The 16499-nt window shown below is 46.8% G+C and overlaps 1 protein-coding gene and 1 pseudogene across 4 annotated transcripts in view; one reads left to right on the forward strand and one right to left on the reverse strand.

Annotated features, from left to right (window-relative positions):
- Window positions 1-2462, forward strand: part of LIN9 (lin-9 DREAM MuvB core complex component) — a 34850-nt gene extending 32388 nt beyond the window's left edge. For all 4 annotated transcript variants that reach the window (XM_066618691.1, XM_066618692.1, XM_066618694.1 and 1 more), the window contains 2 exons: window positions 656-753; window positions 1365-2462. In XM_066618691.1, the coding sequence (XP_066474788.1) occupies window positions 656-753; window positions 1365-1470 (204 nt within the window). In that variant the 3' untranslated portion in view covers window positions 1471-2462. The remainder of the gene's footprint in view (window positions 1-655; window positions 754-1364) is intronic.
- Window positions 2463-11426: 8964 nt separating this feature from the next.
- LOC136636533 (DNA/RNA-binding protein KIN17 pseudogene) lies at window positions 11427-13285 on the reverse strand (annotated as a pseudogene).
- Window positions 13286-16499: the final 3214 nt, after the last annotated feature.

Genomic DNA, 16499 nt, shown 5'->3' on the forward strand with positions numbered 1-16499 from the left:
CTAGCATGCTCCAAGTCCTACCACATGTTTTCAAATGGGTCACCCTGAGGTACCGCCACAGTTGCCTCAAAGCCTGATCCAGTCAGGTGTGGCACCATCACTCTGCCAGTGCCTCTGACCCAATCATCGCAAGAAGTGCCATAAGGCACTTTTGCACCAGTCTAACAGGCTTTCCTCCAGCACCGGGCCCAGCGGCAGTTGGCGCAGGGCCACAGCACTGAAGGACATGCGGCAAGAGCTCTCAGCAGTAAGTTTTGTCAGCGGCAGGGCAGGGGCAGGACCAGGTGGGGGAGGGGTGGAGTGGGCCCAGGACAGTGGCAGGCTCTGCTGCCATATGTTAACCCCCCTCCTGGGCCAGGAAACCCAACACAAGTCTCCTTGAATCTGCGCCCAGATTCAATAGCAGGCGCAGATCTGAGCACACTCATTGGTACCACCTGGGGTAAGGGAACATAAGTTCCTTTACCCTGAGGAGACTTAGTGATGCTTCCCAGACCCCATAGGCATTTTGGTGCTATGGAAGCTTAGGACTGGGCTGTCAGTTGGTGGTGCTGTTGGTGTTCCTGTATCACATATGTCCCTCTTATTGTACATCAGAGGGTTATAATGTAGTTACACAGATTTTGTAAAAAAGCTAATCTTTGATTTATTCTAGTGTCTGGCAGAAGGCGGCGACCTGAATTCCTTTGAGTTTAAGTCACTAACAGATTCATTAAATGACATCAAGAACTCCATAGATTCCTCCAATATCAGGTAATATCTTATACTATGAGTGCTGCATGCTAAGGGTACTGAGTTTAATGTTCTTTAGAGCATGCTGAGCACATACAAGTTGAGCCTCATTATTCCTATGGGTTCCGTTCCAAGCAGCACTATAGCAAATCAATTTAAAAAACAAAGTTTCTTTGCTCTGGTGATTTAAAAACAGCCTTGCTGACCTTTGTGATGTATGATAAGAGTCATTAAGAAGACAATCCATCAATCAGTTGTCCTCCAAGAGCTTAGAAAGGAGCTTCACTGAGCCCCTCCTTTCACCAATGCAAAGTGATCACCTCACTTTCACGTGCTCAGGGAGAAGGGAGGGGTTGCCTGGAGAGAGAAGGTTTGATGGCTTGTCAGCCAGCTACCCTCTCTCTCCCTCTCATTAAGGAGGTATTGTTAAAGGACTGTTCAGTTTTTTAAACAGATTTTAAAGGGATGCATTTTTCCCCTTCTCCAGGGATCAGCACATTCCTTCTCATTTGCAGTGGCCATTCGTGTTGAGTCAAATCCGTGTATAAAAAATCGGTATATAAATAGGCTGGACCTGTACTTCCTTCTGACAGTTCAAACTCACAATTAACAACTGTTCTTTGTTCTTTTAGTTGTTTTCAGAATAATGTTGAGATCCATGTTGCACATATCCAGAGTGGTCTCAGCCAGATGGGAAATTTACATGCCTTTGCTGCAAATAACACCAACAGAGACTAAGACATGTTTACTTTAGACCAAGTGTACAGAATGTAGTTGTGGAAAAGCCTCCCTATATAAGCTTCACCAAATATCCTAACTGCTGGAAGAGAAAGGAAAAGAGGATATTTTGAGATCTGTTGTACTGCTTCTGAAGAAACCAGCATAAAGTTACCAGCATTACTATAGACTTCATCACTTGCTATGCACATACAGTGTCTTGTTTAACAGCTAACTTTTAGTTACAAAAGTACATGTGTTGTTTTAAATTGAAAGTTATACAGAAATGTTTTCATATAATGTAATATAAGAATATTTTAATTTAAATTTAGTTGCAACCAGCCCTGTCAACTATTAACTGATGTGTTGAAAATAGTGACGAGGAAATGACACAGAGGAAGGGGCTGTACAGCAATCTCCTACTTTGAAAGCTACAGTGCCCCTAGTACTAGTGTGTTACTGCCTTTTGATTTTAGTCTCTGAACAGTGTGGTGATTGATAAAGCAGTGTATGTATTCCTGTTCTTGGGAAATAGCAGCAGAATGGGATACGCAAAGGAATGGTAGTGGGTAGATAGCTTTAGTACACTTGTGGATACTGGGAGTCCCTGTAAATCAGTTAATATCTTTTGGAATGTTTAATTTATCGTAACTTATAAAAGTAATCTAATGAAGGAGTAGAAAAAGACTGCTGAATTCCCAGAAATCGGTATGACTTGCTTTTTCCCTTCATAATGGGCAAAAAGTTCGAGTTAAGATTTCACACAAATAACTGGTAATGTTTTCCATTGATTTGTTTGCACAACCTTAAACTAGAGAACTGGTTAGCAGGCGTTTCACAATGCAGTTGGATATCCTGTCCTGCGAACTGCCTAAAAAAATAAAAAAGGCCTGAGATATATACAGAAATGTTGATCTTGTAAAAAGTGTGTATTGAGTTGTTTATTTAGTATAGTCTTGTAAAGCTTCAGTGTAATGAATTGTTTCCAGATTTGAATTTTCCAATAGCTGTAGTCATGTTTTGATTCTTTGATACCTCATCAAATGAGGTTATTTGTATGTTAATGTATAAAGAAAATGTAAACAATTATTTTTGATTTAAAATTTTGTATAGTTTTAAAAATGCTTCTGTATTCTGTGTGTGTATTTGTGCCATTTCAATACTTAACTGAAGTCTATTTAGCAAAGGCTGTTTTAAGATATGCTTAAATCTTTTATTCTCATTGACTTATATAAATTGAAATACTTCACAAAAATTTCAAAGTACTTTAAACAAAAAAATTAGCTCAGAAAAAGTTTTCAAATATTCAGTTGATATAGTTGCAGAAATATTTGATGGAGGGGTTGAAGAAGGTTCATCCTCTAAATTTGTTCAGAATTTTTTGGCATTTTTCTTCATGAAATGTACTTGCCTTGATAAGAGGATTGTTATATTTTTATACAGTTTAATAGAAGGTATTCCTTATTTGGTTATGAAATAACCACATGGATTTGATGGCATACATTTTTTCCTCCCTTCCCTTGCTAGTCTGATATGACTCAGTATGCACACTTGTCAAAGATGCATTACTGTACAATTTGCATCACAATAATATTTCTTCAACTTCCGAATCCCTTGTATTGGAATCCTGGAAGATCTGGTGAGGAGGTAGGATGTGGTGTCAGCAGTGGCCCCTTTAAGGGTAAGGCCTGGGCATTCAGCAGAGAGGGTGCTGCACAGCTGCAGCCACTTGAAGGCAATAGGGCCCTCAGGGATATAAGCACCTGATGAAGGTAGAGTTAGGTGTGGGTAGCAGAAGGAGGAAAGCTTGAGGAAGGACAGACTGGATTAATGGACTGAGGAACTGATGTCTAATGGACTACTGGAACTGCTGATGGACTGATGTGTGAATGGACTGAGGAGACTGCTTGAACAAATTGCTGGAGGCACTGTGATTGGTGTTTGGCTGCCATGCCTGCTGCTGTAGTGATGGGAGGAGCTGCTGGCAGAGGAGGAAGGAGGGCTCTGCAGGTGGAACAAGTGAGCTACCCTGGTGGTGGGGTCCAGCAGTGCTGCAAGGCAGAACTAGGGTCATTTTTGAGGAAATAAGGGGAGCTAATTAGCTGAAAGTTGGCATAATTCTCCAGGCAGAGCTTGAACAGGGAATCTAGCAGAACCCCTCTACCCAAACCTGCCAAACAAGTACATATCAGAAAGTGACAATGGGGCTATTAGTTGTGCCCCTGTTGCAGAAATTGTTTCAAAGGTGAGGCATATGCTTTCCCATTACCCATTAAGCAGCGCCATGGGGCCCATCCACACTCAGAGGCAGTCAGGGCCTGCTGCTGCAGCTGCTCCTCTCTACCCCCTGGCAAACCTGGGGGAGCAGTGGTAGCAGCAGCAGGTGTCATTTCACAGTTTCTGGATGCAGGTCTGGCCCAAGCAAAATTATACTCGACTTCCACCTCTGCTTGTTGTTCTTCCCAAATATATCACTGCCTCCTCCACCCACTGTCTCTTGAAGCTTGGTATTCCAAGGAGGAACATTGGCATTGTGCTTCAGAATCATTCCCAGCCAGCCAAGATACAGATAGCAATCTTCCCAAATGCTATAAGATCATTTGGGAGGTTAATTGCAACAGCCACCCCAACCTCTTTTTCCTGTTTTGTTGCTACATTTTTCAGCAGTGGTGCTGGAGGAGAAGAAAGGGGCAATGGCAGGTAGAGAGCTAGAATGGGTGTACCAGTCAAGTGGATACATTGATGTCCCATCTCCAATGTGGTTGTCTTTAGTGTGGCTGGGCATTAGGACTCCTGCAGGTCTTTTGTGACTTGCACAGTCTGGCTCTCCTGGAACCAGACCTATGAGGAAATAAGAGCATTGTGAGTAGAGATGAACTCAGAAAAACCAAAATAGCAAAGTCTACAGTTATTAAAGCAAGATCTTTGCCCCCACTCTGCAGAGAAGTGACTGCATGTACTCTTGTGTAGATGGAGATGAAGTGCTCCATCCAAAATCCAGCCCCAATGTCTTTTGTTTGGCCCTTCCTCCAGAATTCTACCCTGCTTTAGGCTTGTGCCTGTAGGCTTGTTTGCGTGCTCCCAGAGGCATCTGGTGGGCTGCTCTGACACACAGGAAGCGCCTTTGACCTGACCAAACACGGCTGTTCTTATGTTCTTGGGGTCCAATCCTATCCAGTGCTGCAGTGCAGCCTGGAGGTAAGGGAATAAACGTTCCCATACCTTGAGAAGGCCTCTGTGACTCCCTCCCCACCACAGGTTGCAGTGCATACCACAATGGCTCAGCAGCACCTGAAAATTGCCCTGGAAAATTGAATAGGATTGGGTCCTCAGTCATCTGCAAACATGGCCACCTCGCTGCTTACTCATGACTCCAGGTCATTTCTGAACAAGTTGAAACCGGTCCCAGGACAGATCCCTGGGGCACAGTGCTTATCACCTCTCTCCATTGTGAAAACAGTCCATTGATGCCCAGTCTGGACCTCAACCAATTCTTGAGCCATAAGAGGATCTGCCCTCCTATTCGCCTTTGCCCAGGGACCATGTCAAATGGTTTCTGAAAATCCAGATCTATAATATCTACCAGTTTGCCCACATCCAGATGACTGATGACCTTGTCAAAGAATTCTAAAAGGTTCCTGAGGCAGAACCTTTACCCTTACAGAAGCCATGCAGATTCTCTCTGAATCTTAGTCCATTTCGTTCTCCAATTAAAACCAACTCCATTATAAAATCTTCACATGGCTTCCATCTCCACCCAAAAGGGCTTTTGTTCTATTGTCATAACCTGGAACCACATTTACAATGTGGAAAGACAGACAGACAAAAGGCACTGCAGGCCTTGTCTCATTGATCAGATAAGCAGAAGAATGGTATTTTTTAATCTATAAATTGTAAGACGCCTTGGGCGTATTATGCTCCTGCAAGGGAAAGGTGAGATTAAATCCTTTCAATAAATAAATATGCAGGAGAAGCATGCTCTCTCCTGGAGCCAGGGAGGATGTGAGTGAAGGAATGATAAGAAGGAAAGAAAGAAAAAAAAGGTCATTTTTGTTTCTAAATTGTATTGTTCCTAAATAGCATTTAAGGTCAACTTATTTTCTCAAAGGTCCATGCAAAAAGGGACAAAAAATTTGATTGGAGCTTGGATGCCTGGATCCTTCTTATACCCAGCAGAAGTGGGGTCAGCGAGCAGGATCACTGGGAGCACCTTGCATGCAGGGACCAGGTTCATCTGGTAATTTTTTGTCAAGTGCCAGAGGATAGATGACACTGTCAATGATAGCCTGGTTGTGATACACAAATAGAAAAGAGCTGCCAATAGAAAAGGGGTGGCCAACCCTTAGCTTAAGGGCTCCTGGACCTTTAACAATTGTGTAGAGGAGGGAATTTCAGCAGGTGCAGATTGTCATCTGTGAGGTGTTGACATTCCCTCTTCTGCGCAATTCTTAAAGGTCCAGGCGTCCTCCACTTGAAAAGTTGGCCACTCATGTTCTACAGAACTATCCCTGCTTTCTGCATTGGCTTCTGAGCATCCCATTTCTCTCCTTGTTAAATCAGAGCCTAACATGTAGTGAGCTCCACAGGTCAGCAGCAGATCCCATGTAGTTCCATACATCTGGGTAGATGGGGCTCTTCAGTCGTACTTCTCAGTTACAAATAGCATAGGTGCTTTAGATGTCGGGTACAGCCTGGTTGAAGGCTGCAGAAATAGGACCACCACCCTGCAGAAGCTGCAGACTCCTCCCCTCTGTTATTTTCCATCACAGCTAAGTGGGGTCCTTCCTCTCTCTCTCACACACACACACAACTTTCAGCTTTCCTGGTTCTTCGATGCTGCCCCCCTGCATACATCCTTTGGTCTTCAACCCCACTGAGCCCCTTCCCCAAGTAAGGTGGGACAGGACTGCAGCCCAACTGCCTGCCCTTGAGCAGTCAAGCCTCTTATGTTTCAATAGGATTTCTTCCCAAGGAAAGAGGATACTGAATGCAATCCCAGGCATGTCTACTCAGAAGTAAGCCCCATTGTGTTCAATGGGACTTACTCCCAGCAAAGTGAGCTTAGGAGCGCAGCCTGCCTGAGATTGGTAGAGATCTGCAGCCTGAGATGGAGGGAGACTGAGGGACCAGTCTTATGCAAGTCTACTCAGTAGTAGGTCCCCTTGTAGTCATTGGGGCTTACTCGCAGGTAAGTGTAGCAGGGTTTGCAGCCGGAGCCTGGCCTTGGAACCAGATGCACGAACACCCCTGGAGCCCCCACTTTGGCAGCTGGAGGGCTTCCCATGGGGGTCACAGTGTCGTCGTCCCCCCCAGGATTACACAACCATCCAGTATGAGGACAATGACCTAGGGGCTTGATGGACACCAGTACCTTCTCCATCCTCCCATAGACCAAGCAGGACTTCTGTGGGCAGAGGCAGGGCCTAGGAGAGGGGGGTAAAGAGGGTAATTTGTACCTGGGCCCAGGGTCAGAAAGGAAGCCCAGGAGCCAAAGGAGGGGGCCCAGAAATTTCCTGGGATCTTCCATTTTCTAATCTCACCCAGACTCACTGCCCACACGGGATGCTGGGGGCATTATCACGGGTACATGGCAGCAGCTACTGCCACAAGCCAAACACACAAGGCCCAGGAATGCATATATTTCTTAACAGTGTCACATCTAGAAGGAAACTGACCTGCTACAGTAGCTCTTTTGCTAGTGGATCTGCTTACCATGAAGGAGTGTAGAGGAGCTCAGCAACACAGCTGCAGGATTGTAGCTGCTGCAGAAGTGGTTTTGGTGTACAGAGGACACTTTCCATTCTAGTGTGAGCCTAAATACAATGCTACTAATCTCCTGCAATGATTTCTATATTTGAAAGATTTTAGAGAGACTTAGGAGTGTGTTTGGTTTTCTATATTACTGTATCTAGCTTCCAACGCTGGGCAGGCAGGTACACATTGGAAAGACTGGTAGACCTGGGCTCCAAAGACTATTCCAACTGTTATCACTTTCCCTCTGCTTGTTTTGCTCCCATTTTGCCCTCCCCCATTGCCACCCCCCACTCTGTTTCACCCCCTCCCTCTTTGGAAAGAGGCCCAAAAGAAACTTTGTAACCACTGATTGTTACGTGAAAATCCCGTTTCCTTTTAAGTTGTGATTTTTATATCTGGTTATGTTATTATGGACTAAAATATCATACAGGCCAAGCAAACAGGCCTGATTTCCAAAACCCTGGTAAAAGTCACAAGTTTACACAACCTCTACCTCTCCACGCACACAGCAACAAAGACTTTAGCAACAAAGACTCTAGCAATGCAAAAGTGTCTCCTGTTCCAATCACTGTTATGCAAACCCATTAAACCTCAACACACAGGACAATCAAGTCAAGTCAAGTCAAGCTCATGGTGACCACATCCCCATCCCCCAGTCAAGGAGTCTGGAAGAGAATCACTGTAAATCTTTGCTTATATGTCTCATTTGTTGTAGCTTAATCACTCTTAAGTACCTTATGCAAACTGCCTTTCCCCCCCCCCCCAGGTCAGCCATGGCTGGTAGCTGACTTCCTGATCTTTGCATGCTCCACCTGCCCCACTGTGTGTAGTGAGTATCCAGATCAGCTCTAGGCCACATCTGGGTCATTCAGGTCAGCATCCAGGTAAGCAAAAAGCCTTTTAAGAGAGAACTTCGCTACATGTTCTCTCTCTCTGGGCTCCCCCCCCTCCAAGGACACAACACATCTGTGTTGTGAGGGTCCTCCATAGGACTCTCCACCCCCACCCCCATCCATCTGCTCCTCAGGACAGGTAACTATCCTGCATTTCTGGAACTCTTTCCCTTCTCCCCCCTTTTTTTCCCTCCCCTTCTCTCCCCATCTTTAGTCAGCAACTGGGTTGGCAGATCAGGGACCCCTAAAATCCTTCCCTACAACCTATCCTTTTCTGATTTCCTCGGATGCACCAAATACACTCCACATGCAACCACCATGAAAGTTAGGTACCCTGGATCCAAGTACTAGGATTCAAGTAGACATATACTTACCATCTTTTCATGTGCATTATGTATACCTGTGTGTTTTTGCAATAAAAATATATTCTTTTACTGAAAGTTATCTTTCTCTCAGTCTCAAGCTAAAAAGGAATTTCTTTGCATTACACTGTCTTGTTATCTAGCCTTCGATCCTGAAGTTTCCAATGAGGGCACTGTAATAATTCCCCTTAAAACATAACAGCCCTTTTTGGTAACATGACATAGACCAAATGGGCACCAGCATGGACAGAATGGAATTGGACTGTATGGGAGCTTCAGCAACCAGTATGGAGATAAGGCAGACCAAGGGGTGAATGGCCCAAGAAAGAAGACAGGCCAAGGGGTTGATGGCACAAGAAATTAAACAATGGACAACTGATCAAGGGGACCACTGTGACACCAAGGGGTGGAGTGTATTGGAATCTCGGAAGATCTGGCAAGGAGGTAGGATGTGATGTCAGCAGTGGCCCCTTTAAGGGTTGAGACCTGGGCATTCAGCAGAGTGTGCCCTACACAGCTGCAGCCACTTGAAGGCAATGGGGCCCTCAGGCATAGAAGCACCTTATGAAGGGAAAGTTTGGTGTGGGTAGTTGGAGGAAAGTTTGAGGGACCGGAGACTGGATTAATGTACTGCTTATGGATTGATGAACTAATTGACTAAAGGACATAGGAGTGAATGCACTTTAGAGACTGCTGGAGACACTGAGATTGGTGTGTGGCTGCCTCACCCAGTACCTACTGAGGACCAAGGTGCTGCTATAGTGGTGGGAGGAACTGCTGGCAGGAGAGGGAAGGAAGAAGGACCTCTGCAGGTTGAACAGGGGAGCTACCCTGGTGGTGGGGTGGAGCAGTGCAGAACTACGGTCATTGTTGGTGAAAGAAGGGGAACTAAATAGCTGAAAGTGGGTATAATTATCTAAGTGAGGATTGGATTGAGAATCTGGCATAACAGCATGCTTTCCTGATATGAAGCGTTCAGAAGGAAGTATGGTGGGGCTTGCCAAAGCTCATATGACTGCACATTTCAGACATCAACCCACACAGTATGCCACCTTACAAAAGCTAACTGTGCCCACCCTCCCCCATTCAGAGATGAGGCCCAGCAGCAGGGAAAATGCAAGTCACAGGTGAGCAGCCTGGAGGGCTCCCAGGAGGTGGAACAAGGATGGGATACAAAGGCACCCTGAGAAAAGCCAGGAGAAAGGGGGGAGGGCTGTTCAAGTGGTCATGATCGGGCTGAAAACACCGCTTCCTACTGCTGCCTGGCCACACATCAGAAGACCCCACAGATGTGGAGGGGACTTAAACATCATTTCTCAGGGGGAAGGACAGTTTGGGGGGAGGGAGTAGTTGACTAGAAGGGTGGTTTCAGAACAGGTTCAAAGACCATATTAAAAGGATGGTGGACCCAAAAGCCTCCCTTCTCCTTCTCCTCTTGTTTTCTCCTTCATGCCTGGACCAAGACTGACCCACAACACTCCCTCCCACCCCCCACTTCCAGGGCTGCCGCTTAGCTCCTAGCAGGGTCCTTGTGGGATGCCAGACAGGCAGCAATTCGGAAGGAGGGGCCTTTCCATTCCATTCATGCATCCTCCCCTCCCCTCCCCGCGGAAGCCCCCTGGCGCTGAAAGCTGCTTCTTGTCAGGAATAAAGACCGCTGGCTGACCCAGGTGGGACGGGCAAAGCCTCCCTTGGAGAACCTGCCGGCCAGCAGAGGTGCCTCCAGGGAGCAGCCGGTGGAACTCCTCAGGACTTGACCGAGTGAGTCTGCCGGTGGCAAACCAGCTGCAGCCCGGCCGGCCCTGCGGGCAGAGCCCGCACAGGACTCGAGGCGCCTCCGGGCGTGAGAGCGGAGCCTGCTCGCCTGCAGTCACTTGTTTATTTTTAAATGGCATTAAAAATACACTGTACAAGTCATACATTTTTTACAAGTCTACCGAAGAGGATGCCAGTATATGAAAGAGCACTTTGGAGAATGTCTGAATGTTTGGAGGACATCTGTATTTCGGCTGTGGAGTTGTCCACAGCTACCTTGGCATTGTTCTCTTTTCTCCAATAAGGCATTTCTATGCTATTAGTATTATACCTATTGGCTGAAAGAATGAAGATCCAAAGAGCTATGGGGGAGACTTTCAAAGTCCTACATCCCATCCCAGTTTGAGTTGTTCCTTCAGACCCACAACAGCCACTCCAGGACATCCTAGGACCTTTGGCAGTAGCATTCGTTTCAACAGGCAGAAAAAGAAGAATTTGGTAAGTCCATGTGCATGTGCTTAGGTCACAGGCCTTTCTACACCCTAGCCAAACTCTCCCACGGGATATTCCTAGATACACTCTGATACATTAGATTAGGCCAACAAAGATCTATCCTGGAACAGGGTTCTCCACATGTGCATTTGTGAGTCATGGTAGGAGGAACTCAAGAGACATAACTGGCAAACCAAAAGTTGGATCCATCACCCAGGTATGTTTCTTTCCCTGAACATCTCCAACTGCGCATATTTGCCCACAGACAAATCTGCATTGGGTCTAGCCCTGAATTGCCTTGGCTAACATGACCCTAAAGATTCTACTCCTTAAGAGGCAGCCATGGGCCATATTTATCCCACCAAGCCTACATCACTCAACACTAACCCAAAGCTTCACTCATAAATGCATATATAATATCAAAAATTAAAATGGTGGTCATGGGTGAGGTACTAACAGCCACTGTTAACACAGGAGTGGTGTTGGCCTCCAGGAAACTGGTCCAGCCCACGCTTATAATTTAGAAGCACTGCCTGATGCCACTGTATGTAAACTTCTGTGACAGCTGGAGAAGGAAAGAGATGAAAGAATCAATTTTGGAGTCACCAAACACAAACACCATATCATGTCAAGCCCTGCCCTAGTAAGTCTAAATGTTCACTCATAATGCTTAACTCTGTTGGTAGATTATCACTCCTTGTTGTTTCCTTGCTTCAATTTTTATTGCAACTGCAAGAAATATAAGCTACCACAAAAGCATCTGAAATGACACAATTTATCTGGAGCTAGCAACAAATTACACACAGTGCTTAACGAACTGAGGGTTTCCAGCTGCAAAGCTCAAATGATTTGGAGAAAATTAAATATCAGAATCTCATCAATTCTATTATATGAAAGTGGATCCATCAGAAGTTCACAAGCTGTCTCCCATACACTGCACATATAATGAACATGTGTATAGTGAGAGACAACATCTCCACATGTCCCTTGTTGAAACAGGTGGCTGCAAGCAAGCATATGCACACAGGCAGTGCTCCATACAACTGAAAACCCTACTTTTCAGGGTTCTTAATTGGTGGAATACTGTGTATATATGTTGCAGATGTGTTTTAATGGCAGTAAAAGCAATGGGCAGTGCCTGCTGCCTCCTTCCCCACTTTATTTATTGTACAGAAGAAGAAGGGGGTGAATGGGGCTAGTGTCCAACAAGTTCGTTTGAAGGAAAAAAAAAACCTATTTGCTTTCTTATGTAGAACTCTTCACACTATGACATAGCAGAGTCTAGTGCTCATGGTTTGGGTTGCTTTTAGACTGAATCCATCAGCAGAGTCCAGAGCAATCCCAGAGTCCATCAGCAAGTCCTGTCAACTCAAGCCAACTTGGAAATGTCTTCATATGGTATACCTTCAACTCGACATCCTTTCAAAGGTCCAGATTCGATGACTATTGTTGCTGAAAATGTTTTCTCACTTATGCTCTCTAGAGTAGCTTCATTTCCTCTGAAACTTCCATTTAAAACCAACACCTTTTTGCCTGGTGCAGGGATGACTGTCTCCAGATGTGTCTGGTCAAGTTTCAGCTTATCTCCAGAATCAATTAGCTTCACAATCGCTGCGTATTTGTCAATGACTTCCTTAATGACAGACTTCTTTTTATGGTATTTCTCACCAAGCTTCTTCGTTATGATTTTGACCACAATTTCAGACTGCAGCCAATAGTCTGTTTGGGTGGATTTCTTCTTTCCTTCTTCCAACTCTATGATCTCATCCAAAGCTGATTTCTTCTTCTTTTCTTTAGGCTGTCCTGAATTAGGTGTTTCTTTTCGTTTAACTGTTGGTGTTGTTCCCACTGCTTTCAGTCCTAGCAAACTGGCTTTAGAAGGTCCTGCTGTTGAAGTACTTGCTCCTTTGTTCAAATTAAATACCACTTTTTCTTCATCATTTTCTCTGTTTAGTTCTGTGTAGACTGGCCCTTCCTGCTCTTTCCCCTCCAAGCCTCTCCTGACTTGTTCTTCAAGGAACCTGGCTGTTTTCTCTTCATCATCCAGATCCTGCTTTTTCTTCTTCTCTTGCTCTTGCTGCCTACGGATCGTTTCAGGGTCTCTGTCGATATACTGGATGTACCAGCCTTTGGGAGTTTCATCCACTTTACAAAAGCCTTCTCTCCCCAGCCACTTAGTAAAATCTGTCAGTGTTTCCCACTGGGTGGCATTCATATGGATATGTTCCCGATGGCCAATATGTTCATTATACACTATATTATTGTGGACTCTCTTTGTTCCAAATCGTCTCCTGAGAAGTTCTAAGAAATCATTCCGAAACGCCTCTGAAAAGTAATCCATGAATTGCTGCGGATTCTCAGAAGCAAGCAACAGCTGTCTCTGGTGAGATTCCGACCTGCAGTGACATTTAAAGCCATTCTCGTCCCGGCACTGCTTCTGGCACATCTGGCAGTACCAGCGCAGCTTCTGCAGCCCCTTCGACTTGATGCGGTTGGCGATGGCCTTGGGGGACAAGAAGTCCGTCTTCCCCATGGCGACAGGTCCTCCCCACCTGCTGCTCCCACGCCGCAAACATCGGCAGCGACGCTCTGGGGGCGCTTCCGCTCTGGGGCGGCGCTTCCTGTGCGTGCCGCTCTACCCCCGCGTCTCGCTGGCAGTCAAGTCAGGGGTCGCTCCGGTCTCGCCGCCAAGATCCGAGGCTGGCGTTTGCTGGGGAGGGAGCCAAGGAGGTCCTGGGCTGGGCTGCGCGGAATCCCTTCGGGGAAACGAGCAGGCGCAGGTGGCTGGTCCTCCGGCCCAGGAAGTCCGTAGGCGACGGAGCCTGGGCACCCACGGTGGGCGAAGGAGCCAGTGGCGTCGCGGGGGGGGGCAGAGCACGAGGTCTGGCAGGGTCCTCACCGCAGCCTGCAAGGGCCCCCCCTCGGAGCCACTGCGGGCATTCGCCCCTTTTCGCCCTCCCCGCCCCGAGGGGCTCCGAAGGAGGCGAGTTTCCCTCGCAGATCCCCGCCAGACTCAGTGCTGGGCCCCGCTCTGGCTGCGCCACTGGAAGGAACTCGTGCAGTGCCGCTCACCTGAATCCTGTCTTCGGGGAGCCCCGTGAGGGCGGCCAGCTCCTCCCTCTGCTGGATCCCTGGCCGCGGGTTGCGCTCGAACGCCTGCTGGAGGAGGGCGAGTTGCCGCAGGGTGTAGCTGGTCCGCTTCTGGCGCTGGGAGCCCCTGCAGGAGGCGAGGACGTCCGGAATCGAGTCGTCTTGTGGGGGGCACGGCTGGCGCAGAGCGCGGGGCGCCTGCGAGGGGAAGGAAGGCGGGAAGGGTTAGCGGGCAGGACCACGTGGAGGGCAGTGCAGGGAGGCCAGCGGGTGGAGGAGCGATCCGCCTGCGCTCCCCGCGCCCCCGTTGGGACAGCCCCCCACAGCAGAGCGCCTTTGGGATAGGCAATGGCTAGACCAGTGATTTTCAACCTTTCTCATTTAAGGGCACACTGACAAGGTGCAAAAATTGTCAAGGCACAACATCAGCTTTGTAATAATTGACAAGGCACACACCATGCTGCTGGTGGGGAGGGGCCTACATCCCCCAATGGCCCTAATAATAAATTACCATCCCCCAAATTTCCATGGCACACCTGCAGACCATTCACAGCACATCAGTGTGCCACAGCACACTGGTTGAAAATCTCTGCCCTAGATATTAACCTATGCCCCTTGGCAAATTTGCTCCCTGATGTTGCTTTATCTACCTGCTTTAACAAAAAGTAGTTCACAAAGTGGTTTGCACTTTATGGCTAAGAAGCATGCAACTGCACTGTCCCAAATAACCAAAATTAATGCGTACTCCATTAGGTCCCATTATTCAGGAAGACTTAGGGCGCAATTCTAACCCCTTATGTCTGCTTTCCAGCACTGGCATAGCGGTACCAATGGAACGTGTGCTCCATTCTGCAGTTGGGTGGCACTAATGGAGGCCTCCCCAAAGTAAGGGAATGTTTGTTCCCTTACCTTGGAGCTGCATTGTCCTCATGTCAGTACTGGAAAGCACTGGCATAAGGGGTTAGGATTGCTCCCTTAGTCCCAGAAGACCGCAGCCTCAAGCATGAGCTACATACTGTCTCTTAGGCATTTGTGTCTAAAGAGGCTCTTCATGGCTGGCAGAGAAATCATCCAAGTCATAGGCTAAAAAAAAAAATTAGCCCTCTAGTCTAGAGCAAGGATGGCAACACAGAATCTGGAAAGTCCTCCTGGCTGTTACAATTGCAGCTGCCTCACAGTGGCCAAGAAAGAGATGCATCATATCTGGATATGAAGAGTTTTCTGAATACTTGATTGCCAGGCTGACTGAGGGGCAATGCCATATATATTTGAGCAGCCTAATTTTGTTTTAAAGAGGGGAGAAATGGTGGAGAGGAGAAGTGACACAGGTTTCAGAGCAACAGATGGGGTGTGTATGCACTGTGGAGATCAGACCTGAGTCTAGCAGGATAGGGAGGGTGTGTGTCTCATCTTGACCAAGGCAATGATGCAAATGAGGTTCCACTTTACAGAACCTTGATTCAGTCTTACCATCTTCCCTCATACCCACCTCTTCTTCTCCTACTCTAGCTTTCAGAATATATCTTCTTGCTCTTGCACCATCAGCAAAATGTGATCTAATACACAATCAACACTGCCTGCCTGCCTGCACATCTAGCTGCCTCCTTTGACCCAGTTGATTGAAATAAACTAAGGACGGGCAGGTTACCATCCATTAGTCTTGACTACAATGGTAGTCCTTTAAAAGCCCAACTTTTGGAGGGGGGGGCAGCCCTCAAGCCTGTAGCCAGCCTTCCAGGATCTGTGGAAGGACAGGTTGACTTGCTTATGAAGTTTATGGGAGGAGTATACAAAGATACTTGCAAAGGAAACAAACTTGTGTACTTGTTGCAAACTTAGGGGGGGTTGGGGTGCTCAGAGTTCTTGGTTCTCAAACCCTAAAGCCCTCAAGGCCCCCTGTTTAGTAGTACTGCCACCACCCTGTATGTGCCAGTGCCTCAGTCAGTGCCTAGAGGGACACTGAGACCCTCTAGGCTTAATTCTATCCCTTGCAGGCACTGAGCTCTTTCTCCAATTAAAGCTTCAGTCCTCAAGTTACTAGACCTCAATGAACACTTGGTAGCTTGCTGAATGGCTAGGCAGGATTCTGAACCTTTGTCCCCAACAGACAATGAAACAACTTGGTAAAAGAGATTTTAGTTTATTAAGTACATAAGGCAGCAAATGCTAGAGGCATAAACATCTAGGTCACATATAAGCAATAAAATAATAAAAGCTAGCTGGCTATCTCTATTAATCTCTATCTCTCACCTGGGTCAGTTACTCTTGAAGATCTCTTAGCTCCAGGCTACCTGTGAGGCCAGATGCCCATGGCGGACAATGGAGCTCACAGCATGCAAGATGTTGCACCCAAAATCTCTGCTCAAGAAGAAGCACACACACCCCTCGGGGCACTCATTATTATACTTCTTATGCTAATCGTGCTGAGGTGACTTCATACTTATTTAGACTGTCCAATCAGAAACTTTTGAGGACAGAACCTTCTCAAAGTGGGCCTGGTTGCTAGCCCTCTTAGTTCTCACCCCTCCCAACTGGAGCTGCATTTCATCAGCTTGATAAAGTGCCTTTCTGTCTGCAAAGCTGCTACATTCTAATGGGTTGTAATTCTTGTTGTCTGTCCTTTCTGGCCAGCAAAGGAGAGACAACAATCTTTTTGCTTGTTTACTCACATTCTTCCAGCTAGGAACTGCTAGCCACTTCTCTG

Source organism: Tiliqua scincoides, chromosome 1 (genome assembly GCF_035046505.1).
Source record: "Tiliqua scincoides isolate rTilSci1 chromosome 1, rTilSci1.hap2, whole genome shotgun sequence".
NCBI classification, from domain to species: domain Eukaryota; kingdom Metazoa; phylum Chordata; class Lepidosauria; order Squamata; family Scincidae; genus Tiliqua; species Tiliqua scincoides.